At 42.9% G+C, this 15,761-nt stretch overlaps 3 protein-coding genes across 4 annotated transcripts in view; 2 read left to right on the top strand and 1 right to left on the bottom strand.

Annotated features, from left to right (window-relative positions):
- The window catches only part of LOC143297041 (long-chain fatty acid transport protein 6-like), a 35,003-nt gene extending 27,585 nt beyond the window's left edge, over nucleotides 1-7,418 (top strand). Inside the window, exon 13 of the mRNA XM_076609210.1 lies at nucleotides 7,356-7,418. The gene's annotated coding sequence lies outside the window, so the exon portion shown is untranslated. The remainder of the gene's footprint in view (nucleotides 1-7,355) is intronic.
- Nucleotides 7,419-8,802: 1,384 nt separating this feature from the next.
- LOC143297100 (protein toll-like) lies at nucleotides 8,803-11,724 on the top strand. The gene has a single exon (XM_076609273.1). The coding sequence runs from the start codon at nucleotides 8,824-8,826 to the stop codon at nucleotides 11,602-11,604; it is 2,781 nt and encodes a 926-aa protein (XP_076465388.1). The 5' UTR covers nucleotides 8,803-8,823; the 3' UTR covers nucleotides 11,605-11,724.
- A 118-nt stretch (nucleotides 11,725-11,842) lies between these two features.
- Nucleotides 11,843-15,761, bottom strand: part of LOC143297402 (arrestin domain-containing protein 3-like) — a 14,267-nt gene continuing 10,348 nt past the window's right edge. For both annotated transcript variants that reach the window (XM_076609738.1, XM_076609739.1), the window contains exon 9: nucleotides 11,843-15,761. This exon is cut by the window's right edge and continues 386 nt beyond it. The gene's annotated coding sequence lies outside the window, so the exon portion shown is untranslated.

The raw sequence follows: 15,761 nt of genomic DNA, 5'->3' as shown, positions 1-15,761 counted from the left end.
AAAAAAACAAACAATATGTATTGTATTGTACCGTATAACTCTTTTTGTCACCCCTCTGTATGACATTCGGGCTGCTCTCCCCAGGGAGAGAGTGTCGCTACACTGAGAGCGCCACCCTTTTATTTTTGCTGCCTGCAATTTTATTTGTTTTCCTATCAAAGTGGATTTTTCTACAGAATTTTGCCAGGGACAACCCTTTTGTTGCTATGGGTTCTTTTACGTGCGCTAAATGCATGCTGCACACAAGACCTCGGTTTATCGTCTCATCCGAATGATTAGCGTCCAGGTCTAGTGGAGGTGGAGAAAATACTGTGACTGCCGGTGTGATTTGAACCGGTGCGCTCAGATTTTCTTGCTTCCTAAGCGGACTCGTTACCCCTAGGTCAACACTCCACATAGTGGAGTGATGGCCTAGAGGTAACGCGTCCGTCTAGGAAGCGAGAGAATCTGAGGGCGCTGGTTCGAATCACGGCTCAGCTGCCGATACTTTCTCCCCCTCCATTAGACCTTGAGTGGTGGTCTGGACGCTAGTCATTTGGATGAGACGATAAACCGAGGTCCCGTGTGCAGCATGCACTTAGCACACGTAAAAGAACCCACGGCAACAAAAGGGTTGTTCCTGGCAAAATTCTGTAGAAAAATCCACTTCGACAGGAAAAACAATAAAACTGCAGGCAGGAAAAAATACAAAAAAAAAAAAAGGGTGGCGCTGTAGTGTGGTGATGTGCTCTCCCTGGGGAGAGCAGCCCGAATTTCATACAGAGAAATCTGTTGTGATAAAAAGGAATACAAATACAAATACATATGAGCATGTTGCTCATCACATTCGCCACACTGCACCAGCAAACCACTTAGCGGCACCACCCCAACAGCTGGGCACCACAACTGTGGAAGCTGTCTGACCAAAGACGTAGGAACCAGTGTGGGGGGAAGGAAACCACAGGGTCGTCCTGATGTCAAAGAATAAACCACAGAAGAAGAGGAGTAGGGAGGGAGGGTGAGAAGAATGGGGAGGGAGGGGGAAAGGGGTACAAGGGAGACAGGGTGAACGTGCATGCAACTCTTTTTGCCTGTGCACTATAATAATATACCTCTTCACAATACGTTGTGAAATTTGATGTGACGTTTCATGGTTCATTGTGAAAATCTTACATGATTTAGATTAGGTAGCATCCCCGCCTTCTGGAAATTCTGTGCTAGAAATTGCCTCTTTTTCTATCACTCTCTTTGTTTCTGCCTTTTTTCTTTCTTCACTGTTGTCTCCTTTTTCTGCCTTCCCAGTCCATTCCCATTTTCTTTTTTCAAGCAAGCCTTGACACTTTTTTCTTTTCTCTCTGCAGTCTATGATGTACTATCTGTGCTGTTTTGCTCTGGCAATTAGGTAGTGAGATTGTAAACAGTGATTTTACTAGCTGCCCATTCTGCAGTGATATTTGCCGATATGGCCTTTTTAATGTAATTTTTGTTTGGCTTTGAAGTATTCTTTTGTATGATTTTTTGTATTCTGGGGATGATAAATTTGGTGGAATGGCTGGCGTCCTCAGCATGGCCTTGTCTTATTTGCCATAAGGAGCTAAATGGTTTGGATCCTGTCATGAACTGTGTTTTGTGGGTTTGTCATAGTATGTTTTTTCATTTTTTAAATTTTTTTTTAGATCTGACAGTTTTGTGTTAATATGGTTGAGCATTTGCACGGTTTGACAGTCCTGATATGGTCCTGTGTGGTCGGCTGGACTACAAGCAATAAGAATAAGAATTTCGATTTGGAATAAAAGTGAGAAGAAGGGGGAGACGGTAAAAGAAGAGAGGAAGGGGTACTAGGGAGACTGGGTGAACGTGCAGGTGACTCTTTTTCCTGCGCACAGTAGTAACACAGCTCTTCAGAATACGTTGTGACATTGGACGTGATGTTTTATGACTCACTGTGAAAAACTGACATGATTTTGAATAGGAATGAAGGGGAGAAGAAGGGGGTGGGGGGAGGGGAAAGGAGAGAGGAAGGGGTACTAGGGAGACTGGGTGAATGTGCAGGCAACGTTTTTCCTGTGCACTATAATAACATACCTCTTCAGAATATGTTGTGAAATTTGACATGACATTTAATGGCTCATTGTGAAAAAATGACATCATTTAGATTGGTCAATGAATGTATGTTAAATCCGTTCTTTGGAAAATTGATATTATTCATAATTATATTGGATGAGAGAAAGAATGTTGATGTCCCTTTATCACCATCATGCGCTGAACTTGGAGGTGATTTTATTGTAACTATGCACTGGACTGTGTTTGCTGGTAAGTTGGTGAATTAGTGTGGTAATTGGTGTGGTCAAGAGACATGACATGGGAAAGAAAAGCCTGCTATAATTGAAGCGATGTTGAACTGATGTGCGCCTTGAGGAATACTTGTAGATTCACAACTGCTGGGTGATGCTCAAGTGTGTTTCCCTTGCTTTAATTTCACATTTGACCAATCATTGCGCAAATATTTCCTCACTTTCTTTTTGTGTGTTTGTGTGTGTGTGTGTGTGTGTTTGTTTTCTTTTCTTTTTGTTTTTTTGCTCAGATTTTTTGGATGATAAATATAAAACATGCTGTGGAATGGTTTATTTGGTAATGAAAGATAAGCCCCCCCCCCCCCCCCCCCCATACCCCCCTCAAAAAAAAAAGAAAAAAAGAAAAGAAAAAGAACAGTGTTCCGTAACACGCCATTTCAAGCTTTTTCTCCTCTTTTCATTCCCTTTCAGTCTTTTCAAGTATGCTTCCCTCCTATTTTTATTTATTATTTTGTTTTACAATGCAGCAAATCCCTTTTTCTGCAAGACTTTAACAGCACTTACTTACGCCTGCTGCACAAATTTAAAAAGAAATTTTTGGTTGTGATTGGAAATGTATTATTTTTTACACAGATCATTTGTCTTAAACAGTGCCAAAGCATTATAACAAAAATCTGTTGCGCAAACAATATAGTAACATTAAAAAAAAGTGGGGCGGAAATTTTTTATTCATTGCAAAGAAAAATTTCACAGATGAAGAGCTAGCACAAATAATATCACTATCACCTTTTTTGTATTAACACTTTTTTATGTTCATATTTTAATGTAATTACTTCTGATTACAAATGCTTTATTTTTTTACATTCCGTCACTGTAAACAGAAATGATATTATGAACACAAGAAAACCACGCTTGAGCAATAAAAAGGATGAATCAGCGACCCAGCATGTTCTTTTTTGATGGGATGCAAATGGTGATATGTTATCTGTAACCACCACCAACTCCTGGCATGTGTGCTCTTGTAGTTCCGAAAAATTTGAAAAGGACAGGACAAAGGCAGAAGAATTAATACTTCAAAATGAACCACACTTCAGCAATGAAATTATTCCATCACAGTAAAACAGAAATGATATTGTGAATGCAAGAAGACCACACCTGAGCAATAAAAAGATGAATCGGCAACCCAGCATATTCTGTTTTGATGGGATGCAAGTGGTAATATGTTTTTATAAGACAGGCAAAATAACTGAAGTGGTAAGAGCAGAGAATTTCAGTCTGATGGTCCTCGGCTCAAATCCCAGCAGCAGTGCATCGTGCATTGATTAAGGGTAAAGATAAATGTTTTTTGTTAGAGTATTTGCAGATCAGCTGGTGCCTTAATCTGCTTTGTGTGTGTTTGTAATAATGATAATAATGATAGTATTTATATAGCGCTGAATCTTGTGCAGAGACAAATCTAAGCGCTTTCACACCAGTCATTCACATGCATGCATAACTCTAAAACTGAAGACAAGGAAGAGATAGGGGCGGGAGGCTATCTTGTGAAGAGGTGGGATTTAAGGCCAGACTTGAAAGAGCTGAGTGCGGAGACCTGATGAAGCGAAAGAGGAAGTTCAGAGACAGAAAAAGAACAGTGTCCAACAGTGGAGTGTTTGAATCTGGGTATGCATAAACAGAGTGGATCCGAAGCTGATCGTAGAGAACGAGATGTATACATGCTAAAGAACAAATGTCACAGATTTATGATGAACATGCCAAGCACACGTCCATGAAAAAAGTATGGCTGCATAAATGAGGGGGTAAAACATGTTTGTATACTGTCATTGACTCCCTCTTGTAGACATGTGTGAACGTGAGAGTTGCAGTCCACAAACACCAAAGAATGAGATTTCTTGAGGAGACGGAGTTGCCTGCTAGTGCCTGCTTTTGACTGAGCATGGTCCATTTTTTGTTATAGTGATGCTTGCTTGTTTCAACATTTTCAATATGGAGTGTCGGGCGGTAGGGTTCACATCATGACACTGTGTTAAAAAGCAAGACTTGATCTGTGTGCACATAGTCTGGGCTTGAACTGCTGTGTGTAAATAAGCCCACATTTGACCTGCTTTATCTAGAAAATTGGGTTCATTTGCTGTACGTTTAGTCCAGTATTCACTTGCTCTGTGTAGTCTAGGATTTCTCTGCATTGCTTTTATATGATCGGCTTTGTGTATGTCCTCAGATTGATTTGTGTGAATTATCTGATTGCAAATGAGAGAACCTAGAGGCTCTGGGCCTGGGATACTATCATGAGGTAATACAAATCCAGCCTCAAGGGTCTGGCCATCACAGGGTGACATGCGAGGCATAACGATCGAATAAGTCAATCCAAAACTTTGAGCCCCACAGGAAAAGTACAGAAAGATTGAGACAGAGCGAGAGAAAAAAGAAAAGAAAAGAAAAGTAGCAATTTGAAGAGAAATGACTGAATTGATGGTCAAAGATGTTGCAAACAACAGACAGAAAGCTGCTGATAAATGACAATGCAAATTTTAAAAAAATTCTCAAAAGCTGGGAAAGCTTTCAGATGAGATGGAGCAAAAACCGGACAAGATGTCCACCATAAACTTGGCCAGTAGGAATGGTTCAGTGCTTTCAGCTGGAAATTGTGATGATTGATTAGCAGAAGGCAGACTTGGTGGGATGCCTGTAACAGAGTTAGTCATAGAAAGTTGGCCAAACAGAACAAAGCAATAGGCCTAGTGTGCACCAGTTTTACATGATAAGTACACTTAACCAAACAGGGAGTATAATACAAAGTTCCCATGTTGGTCTGCTGTGTGTATATTTTTGAACTGACATGCTTCTGTTTTGCGTACAGTACAGGATTCATGCACGTGTGCTTGGTCTGGAATTAACATATAACGTGCTGTATTTATAATGAAGGGTTCATAATCTGTTCAATAAATGGATTTATCTGCTGTATATATATATAGTGTGAGGTTCATCTGCAGTGTGTATAGTCTATGAATATAATCTGTATTCGTCTGTGTATAAAATTTATCTGTGTGTAGTCTGTGTGTTTAGGATACATAAGCTGTCAGATGCATCTGCTATGTGTATAGTCTTCTTCACCCGCTTTAATTCTCTCACCAGAGGATGAAGGTGGCAGAATGGTTAAGACACTCGGATGCCAATCCGTGAGGGTGTGGGTTCGAATTCCGCTTTCACCTTTTCTCCCAAGTTTGACTGGAAAATCAAACTGAGCACCTCATCTTTTGGATGAGACGATAAACCAAGGTCCCATGTGCAGCATGCACCTGGCGCACTGCAAAAGAACCCATGGCAATGACAGTATTGTCCTCTGGCAAAATTATGTAAAAAGAAATCCAGTCCGATAGGTACACAAATATATATGCATGCACTCATGGCCTGATATGCGCGTTGGGTTATGCTGCTGTCAGGCATCTGCCTAGCAGATGTGGTGTAGCGTGTATGGATTTGTCCAAACGCAGTGACACCTTGAGAAACTGAAAACTGAAAACGACTTTCACCGTCAAGTTCAAGTGAAAAACTCTCCCCAGCGCCAAATATTTTGCATATGATGCTCTGTCACAGGCTTCGGTTCTTGTCAAAACAACAATGGACTTGTTCACTTCAAACTCGGTCAGGGGCCAATGGTAAGTCATCGTTCTATATACAGATCTGTTTTGTATGTAGTATATGACATAAACTGTGCGGAGTAAAATTAGGTTTTTCTGCTGTGTGTATTGTCTATCATTCGTCTGCAGCGTGTATAGTCCACGACCATCTGCTGTGTATTTATCTGAAAATGTCTATTTTCCCGGTCCATTTAAAAATGAAACTTCAAGAATTTTTAAAATCATTGTCTTTCCTTTTCTTCTTCTTCTCTCCATAGACTGTTAGCCAGTGATTTCAGTTACCAACAAGAGTAAATCAGGCCAATTAATTTGGGGCACATCATACAATTCAGTCAACATTATTTGCGGAAAAAACAGAGAATCATTATGGACGATAACCACGTACGAGTATGATTTTGTTTGTGTAGAACACCACAGTCTCTTTCTCACTCACACACACATACTCTAGCTCTTTCTCACATGACATACCCCCCTTTTTTCCCCTCTGACCTTCGCCCACTTTCCCCACAACTTACACAACGCGAGGTCCTTTAACTCACTCAGTACGGCCAGCCCTCTCTTCTCCTCTACACAGACCCCTCGGATGTCCAGTGGGTGTCTGAATGACCCAACCTTTAGCTTCCGTCGTCAGAATTGTGGTATTCTTTGTCAACATTCACGTCTTCAGTATAAGAGCCTTCCGCTTGCAATATTTTGATGATGGTAATTGGGGTGAAACGCTGTTAACGTCGTCTCTTTCGCCGTTCGTATGGAAAGAGTTAACCACCAGACAAACTCCATGAATACCCACCCACGCCCGCGCGAGTGCGACCACGAATGACCATTTGCCCTCGTACGCGCACCCATGCACAAACGCGCGCCTGCTTGAGCGGGGAATTAGATTTAAATTTATATCGTACACATACACGCGCGCGTGCGCGCGCGTGTGTGTGGACTCTAACAAGTATGAACACATTGCAGTATTTTGAAATGTTTTCAAACCTTCATAGGCACACAGTTTCAGTTTCAGTAGCTCAAGGAGGCGTCACTGCGTTCGGACAAATCCATATACGCTACACCACATCTGCCAAGCAGATGCCTGACCAGCAGCGTAACCCAACGCGCTTGAAACGTGCCAAACTGCACATGATCAATTAACAAACGTTATAAGCCTCGATCATGTCCACTTGTCCCAGTCTTATGCATTCAGTTGTTCAGTCTCTCGCACACAAAAGAAACATGACTGCACATTTAAGGGTGGTTTAATTCAGTTGTTTTTATTATATTTCAGTCTTGTATGTATCAGAAACATTACTGTGGAAATAAGTACTGCGATAAAAATTGTGTGGTACCCAAATGCTGTCTTTATACGATGACGTGAATCAACCCTCTGAAGTATACGCATTTTTCAACACTACGTCATTGTCACAGCTGATTCAAACTTGTCGTCATGCATGTGCAGATGACGTCTGCAAGTGAAAAGAGCGTTTCCAGAGGAAAACAGCAGCTGAATAGTGGCCGATGTTTTCAGTTATATGCTGAAAACCCGTGGGCTTTTGTATCCCACATCATGCTGAACATTTCTTATGGTGAGTTGGAAAAAAAGTGAGACACAGAATTTAGATATAAGAGGTGCTGTATTTAGACGCTTGCTTGCCAAGTTTTAGCACAGAATTTGTATAACAGTTTTACAGTTCAGGCGAACAACCACAGACCACAGACTGCCCGTGTGGACAAGAAATAGAAGAAAATTAACACATTATGATTGTGCATTCGGCGTTCATTTTATGGAATGTCATGCGTACACTGTATAGTAGACCTTATAACATTATCTAACAAATTAACGCTTGAGACCAGTTGAAATGTTTGCCTTACCGTATAGGTAAAGTCCTTTTTGGCGTCTTAAAGCCAGGGACCTATTTTTACCGATAATTTTTGTGCGTAGATGAAACAGTAGTACCATTAGAAGATGTTGTAACCCATTTTCAGTGGTTTTCGACTCTGTTTTGGACGTTGTTTTACTCAGTTTTGATGCGGATTCAGTCACGAAACTAACATGCCGCCATCTTGCTCTTTTCATTTTTGGTATCGCATTCTATGAAAATGTAAACAAAGAACATGGCGGCTCGAGACGACAAGTGTCGGTTCGGGTTCATGTTATGGGTCATTTCGCGTCGTATGATGCCTGTTTCTTGATTAGAAGGGTTAAACAACACGCAACATGTCATTTCTCATACGCCCCCACTGCAAAACTTGCGAACAATTTCCTTAGAATAGGTGCAATATTTTAGGACGCTAAAATATATCAATACCATATCTATATAAACAAAACTATGTACTTGGGCTATCATTGTAGCAGCTATTCGAAACGGAAATAAAGAAGAAAAAAGAACAAATTGATTATTGACGAGCATATTTTAGACCTACAATAAGAAGAACCCCCCCCCCCCCCCCCCCACACACACACTGTTAAGCATGCATGCGTACACCCCCGCGCACGCATGCAGGCACAGATTAACACACACGCGCGCGTACTTAGACCTTGTGAACGCGAGCGCGCACACTGAAACACACACACACACGGACATGTGCGATCGCATAGACCCACGCTTACACACACACACACACACACACACACACACACACACACACACACACACACACACACACACACACACGTACATTTTCACATACAGGACACACGCACGCACTCACGCATATGCGCGTCTGACATTGTCAGCTGGCAATATCAATTCACAAAATGACTTATGTGCGGTTTCTGTATACATTCACTTGAACTTTAAGCTCATGAACTGGGAGAAAAAGACATATATATGTATATGGGCTGACCACGTTGGCACAAAATATTTTGTACTTTATAACGGAAATGGATCGAATAATACATTGTTTTGCCCCACAGACTGTAGCTTATGCTCGCGATGAGCGAGTTGGTGAGTGGAGTGAGCAGGGCGGGGAGGCTATGGCTGTGGATGACGCCTGTCCTGCTGGTTCTGTGTGTGCCTGCCTCACCAGTCCTGGCCTTGGACCTGGCCGCCATAGTGACGGCCTTCAGGGGCACCCGGCCCCCACAGCCTTGCCCCCCTTCCTGTCAGTGCACCACGCGCCATGCCCATGACGTCCTGCAGGACTACCTCTCCCGCTACCTGCCCTCCATGGCCACTGACATGGACCCCATGCTGGAACCAGAGTTGCACTCGATGGTGACTTCCATGACCTCATGGTTGGGCAGCATGGCCGAAATCCGGTGCTACCTGTTGGACAAGCACCGCCTAAGTCTCAGTGATGCGCTGCAGGCGTCCAGGTTGTCATTCAAGTCCGTCAACGTCACTTGTCAGGCCGGAGGTACCGTGGTGTGGGATGTGTCTCCGCACGAAGCCTTCCTCCGCGCATTGCACCTGTCTGGCTGTGACCTGGAGAAGGCGGCTGAAATGGAGATGATGGTCGTGCCGCCCAACCTCTGGGTTCTAGATCTGCAGGGAGTGCCTGCTGAAGCTGTTAGCAGTTTGGATATCAGCCGGGCTTCCCAGATCCGGACGTTTTCCTTCACCCACACTAACCTGTCGTCTCTTCCTCAGCACTGGTCTGGTCAGGCTTTTCAGAAGCTGTTATTCATTAGCCTGGCCCACAACAATTTCAGCAGCTATGGATGCGAACTGAAGGCTTCCCAGCTGAAGACGATCAGTCTCGACTTCAACAAGCTGACAGCCGTACCGCAGTGCTTTCTGGGTGGAACAAAGTACGGCAGTCACCTTTCTCTTCGTCATAACCAGATACAGAGTCTCCAGAAGCTATCAGCCAACGAATCAGAGAAGGAGCAGCTGGTGGTACCTCAGATCAACTACCTGAATCTAGCTCATAACCAGGTGGACAACCTTCATGCTCTGAAGAAGATGAAGGGGCTGCTAGGACTGGACTTGAGCCACAACAACTTGGAAAGCATGGCCTCTGACTCTCTTTCTTTGCATCCGCAGCTCGCCTGGCTGGATCTGAGCAACAACTTCCTGGAACATGTGACTGACGATTGGCTAAGCAGCCTTGTCAGGGTGAAACACCTCAACCTGAGTCACAACAGTCTGAGATCCTTTCACGTTGACCACGGTGTATTGAGCCCTGCGCTGACCACTTTAGACATTCGTCACAACCGCCTCATCTATCCTCCCTTTGCAAACACGGCTTACGTTGTCCCACGGCAGACCCTCGTCAGTGCCGCGCACAACCCCTTTCTGTGTGATTGCAATATAGTCGCCTTTCAACAGCTAAACAAACCAGTCAAGGCCATCAAAGGGAGGCGCAGAGGTTCGCCAGGCACCGGCAGCTCTGCTCAGAACTTTGTGGACATGAACGAGTTTACCTGTGCTCTGCCTGTAGAACTGAAAGGATTACCTCTGACTTCGCTAGACTTCCAGAAGACTTGTCCATTGCCACGAGGCTGTCCCAAGGATTGCAGGTGTGAGTTATTGAAGGAAGGCACGCCTCGTGTGTCTGTGGATTGTTCTCACACTGGCACCCTCACAGAGCTGCCTGATGGTCTGCCTTTCATACCTGACACTCCTCTGGTGCTGTACATCAATCAGACGGGGTTGAAGCGCCTGGACCATCGCCCTTATCTACACCGTCTGAGGGAACTTCACGCCGCCCACAGCAAACTCAGCAGCGTGGCATCAGATGCTGTGCAGGCTCTGGAAAACGTCAGCGTCTTGGATTTCCACAACGCCCAGCTCAGGTCCTTGCCTGCCGTCACTCAGAATCTGAGCCTGCCCGCCGTCACCAGCATCTCTCTGAGCGGTAACCCCTGGACTTGTGGCTGTCAGGACCTGTGGATGCCCAGTTGGCTCTCCAGACACGCCAACGTTGTCAATGACACCGACCAGATCCGCTGCCGCTGGACGGGCAAACTGGTGAGCGAGCTCACTTCCACTGACCTCAGCTGTGGCCCAATGGATTACTTGCCTCTCATTATTGCTCTGTCTCTGCTCACCGGCTTCGTTTTCATTCTGATCTCCGTCGTGTTCAGGTACAAACTGGAGATCCTGGTTTTCCTCTTCAAACGCTCCGGCCTGCGACCCATGAACATGTTCAAGTACGGTCAGTCCGAACCTTTCCTCTACGACGTCTTCGTGTCCTTCAGCGAGAAGGACTACATGTGGGTGGTAGACAAGCTGCTGGAGCACCTGGAGAACCGGAACAGACCCTACCGGGTGTGCACCCACATGAGAGACTTCCCCCTGGGCGCCCCCTTCGCCGACAGCGTGAGCTGGGCTGTGGACAACGCGCGCTGCACGCTGCTGGTGCTGACCCGGGACCTCCTGACCAACGAGTGGACCCGTCCCAATGTCCACGCCGCTCACCTCCGTCTGCTTAGGGAGAACCCCAGCAAGCTGCTGGTGATCATCCACGGGCCTCTGGACGCCCGCAGCCTGGACCCGGAGATGCTGGCCTACCTGCGCCGCCACATGTTCCTGAAGAGCGAGGAGGCGTGGTTCTGGACCAAGCTGGACTACGCCCTGCCCGTGCCCCAGAAGGTAGTGATCCTGCCGTCCGGGGCTGTGGCCCCTGCTTCCAGGGCAGAGACCCCTGAAGCGTCGACAGTCACTGAGATGGGAACCAGACTCCTGTCTGGAGGGCTGGCAGCTGGTGATATCACCCCGCGGAAAGTGTGCCCTCCCATTGACAGGACAAGGGTGCAGTAGTTCGCTTGAGCATCAAACTCCACAACGCCCGCCCCATCCCCTTGCAGTGCAGAAATACATGAACACACACACACACACACACACGCACGCACACGCACGCACGCACGCACGCACGCACGCACGCACTCTCTCTCCCTCTCATGCGCACCCGCTCATGCACACACGCACACATACACAAGCACGCATACACGCTCACGCGTGTAGGAGCACTTCCTTCTGTCCTCGTTCTCAGTATGTCTATCTATCACACACACACACACACACACACACACACACACACACACACACATGACACCATATTGCTACTGCAGATCTGTTTTTAATTCATTTATGATTCGATGAAAAAGGACGAAAGATAAGACGATAAAATACAGTCAAACTGAATTTAAAACAAAAAGTACATTGATAAAGAAATGAATGAAAGAATAGTAAATGTATAAATAGTGAATAAACAATCTCACTGGTATAACATGTCGGATAAAATATACATGAAGAGGAATCTGTATCTTATAAACGTCTTTATTACATTTTGATAAAAAGTGAAAAATTTGTCTGATTCTCTCTGTCTCTGTCTCTCTCTCTGTGTGCCTCTGTCTGTCTGTCTGTCTCAGTCTCTTTCTGTCTCTGTTTCTCTCCCTCTTTCCATCCCAGTGCGCGCGCACGCGTGTGTGTAAGAGGGAGAGAGAGGAGAGAGATATGTTAAAATAATATAGGCAGAACAATAAATATTTATTCACACCTTACTTTCATGTGTTATCATAAAGTTTATATTTAGCATACGAATGGTGACCATTTCTTCACAAAATTGATATATTCCACAATTTAAAAAAAAAAAGACACTTGTCAACGTATTATGCCTTTCTGATATCTTTATGAACATTTGTACTGCTGATTTTACATTATTGATTTTACATGTGTGCATTAAGATTTTGGCTATCAATAAAACATGTGAGAAGCATCCACCAGTTTGTGTTTTGTTGTCACCATCCAAAAACACCAACACACAGTTGAGACCAGATATACCACAATATAAAGACTTTTCTTTTAAGTATCTTACAGTTTCAAGATCTGTCTAATCGAATAGTCCTTTTGTTGTCACCATCCAAAAACACCAACACATAGTTGAGACCAGATATACCACAATATAAATACCTTTCTTTTAAGTATCTTACAGTTTCAAGATCTATCTAGTAATCGAATAGTCCTTTTTCCTTCCAATGATAAATACTATCGCATAGAATCCTCGAGTTACCTTCTGCGACAAGACCTGTTGGGTCGTCATTAATTAGTTTGTTTAAGACTACTTATCATCTATTTGCTATGCAGGAAGAACCTATTTTACAGATTACATTTAAAAGTGGTACTGGACACCAGTTTCTGAGGTATTCCGTGTGTTTATTGACATCTTTTTTTAAACCCTAGTTTTAGGGAACGTACTACTAAAACACCTAGATGAATACAAAAAGAAAAAAGTCAGCTCTCTTTCCGCATGTTCTTGGGGTTTAACTGGTGTTCATCTGTGTGTCCGTGGTAAACTTTTACATTGCCTGGTTCCCACGGAGTTAGGCCTACTTTCTAGAAGGTAGGTTGTGTTCGAAGACGATGACCTCGTTTTTCTTGTTCACGATTAAAAGGAACGAAATACAAATTCTGGACAGAACACATACAGTGATACTAACTACACCATCCATGTGTTTACTGCATATAAATATTCTAAAGTGGACACTGAAAGAAAACTAAACTCGATTTCCTGTCCGGCATTATATTCACAAACAGATGATTTATATGTTGAGGAAAAGCCAGATTCCCAACTACTTGGGAACAGCTCTTAAACTGGCTGATTTCCCTGTGATAGATTTATATCTATCTGTCTGTCTATCTATCTATATAAATCTGATAATTATTCCAGTGCAAGGGAGGAAAAACAGATTATGTGGCAAAATTTTGTAGGACTAAGTCCCAAACCCTTTTATTTAATGCATTCAATCCGCTTTTTTTTTTTTATATATGATTTTTCAGAAGAGAGCTGTACAAATCCCAACAGTGAAGTGTTTTGACCGGTTTGTTATCAGCGTAACGTTTATGACAGCGATATTATGGAATGGTAGATCACGATACAATAATCAATAATACCATGCAAAGTTGTGCAATTCATTCTGCTACTCAAACGCAGTGTTATACGGCACACCATTTTACAATGCAGTACAATGCGTTCGAAACAACTTTGCAGACAAGCGAAGAAAGAAACCGGACGAACAGACGGTAAATGATGGATTAATTCTGTTCACCAGGTAACCGTTGGAGATGACAGTTTATAATGCATACAGAAGTGAGCTGACCCGCAGATTATTGACAATATACCAAACATGGCACTCATAAAGACAGAAACAACAAAGCAGTAATCAAATAAACTTGACTGCGCAATCCTCTAACTAATGATAACGACAAAGACTTGGGCATCTGCAGGTACTAACTAAATAAAATCTAAACCCGAGTTGAAAATTTGTTTTTCAATAATTGTAACACAAAAAACACCCAAAAAAACAAGTGCTAATTATTACTCAAATGATAATAGACATTACAAAGTGACAGTAAAAATGAAAACAGTATGCTAATAAATAAGTAGGCACTTATCAACACAGGGATGACTATAGACATTTGATTTAACGATGAACCCGAGTCCTATCCCCCAATTAAAAACAACAAAAACCAAAATTTTTTTAACAAATCTGTTGCGTCCTGTAAGTCAAAAAACTGTTCATGACATGCTTGGCAAACCCATAAGAAAATCAATGAAAGGGTGCGTGCAATACAGAATCAAATAACAATATATTTCAGACATGAATAGGATACAATGTCGGATATAAAATAACTTACAGTAAAACAAAACAAAACAAAGAAAAAGCTACATACTACATGATGAAAGGATAAGGCAAGGAGTGTGTAAAGTAAGTGATTATCAACAAGTAAACCAGTTACTCAACGATTTAATTACATTAAGCTATAGTATACAGCTGGTGGGGGAAAATCTTTAGCTTCTAAGCTTTGAAGCATTTCAAATGCACCATAAATAAACCTGTGTAGGTGAAAAACAGACAGAAAAATCGATGATAAATCATATCTACCCTCTCAGAAAGGAAAAAAAGAAGAAAGAAAAAATGATCTAGCTGACTGCCAAAGAAGCATTGTTTTGAAAGTATCAATCATTACAATTCATCTGTCTCCTTCTGAGTGGAGTCAGACGATCTATTGCCTGAAACAATGTATGTCATTCATTTATACTGTCCATCAGTAAGTGCACTTTGTGGAATGGGGAGAGGGGGACGCACAAAAAAACATTTCTTTCTTTACCGTTTTCATTTCTTCCTTCCTGTCTTTCTGTCCTTCCTCATTTCTTTCTTTTCCCCCCTCTTTTTTATTTAAAAAAAAGAAGAAAAAAAAAGAAAAAAAAGTCGGGGGTGGATCGTGTTTGCATTTTGCCACTCCAGGTCATACACTGTGATATATTCAGGGATGATAACTATCACTGTGCGTCTCATGAAAAGAGGAAGAAAAGGTACAGATCCCGAACTGTGAAGGCAGGGAAGATTGGTTCACAAGGAAAGTTCGAAAACAGTGCTTATATTATTTCAAGGCAAAACAATACTAAGGTATGAACTTAAGCAAGGAATAAATACTGCCACTGTTTATCAGGCAAAGGCACATGATTCAAACCGTTTATGTGAATAATGTAACTTTGTTTTATGAAGAGTAATCGTATTTGATTTTTTGTAGTATTTTTCTTCTCTTCACCCGCTTTTTTTCCCCCGGAATACTCTTGCTGGTTTCATAGACACGTGGTATAGTCTTCATATCTATAAATGATGTGTTTACGGCAATATCCACATTTCTTCCCCTCCACTCCTCTGTGTGACTGACGGATAGAACGTCCACGCCTTGTTGTAAACACTACTGATTCCGTCTTGAGGGGGAAAATTGTGGATATTGGCGTGTTTATATCCAGTTAATTCAAGTATCAAAGAATTATTCACATGCATTAGAACATTCTCTTCCAAGATAAGGCCAACGACCCCTCACACAAACACATTGACGTTATGATATTACGTCGTTAAGCCACAATCACCTAATGAGGCGATGGTGAATCGAGCAATAGACTG

Source organism: Babylonia areolata, chromosome 22 (genome assembly GCF_041734735.1).
Source record: "Babylonia areolata isolate BAREFJ2019XMU chromosome 22, ASM4173473v1, whole genome shotgun sequence".
NCBI classification, from domain to species: Eukaryota; Metazoa; Mollusca; class Gastropoda; order Neogastropoda; family Buccinidae; genus Babylonia; species Babylonia areolata.
The sequence above is the reverse complement of the archived record's forward strand: the minus strand, read 5'-3'. Positions and strand labels throughout refer to the sequence as shown.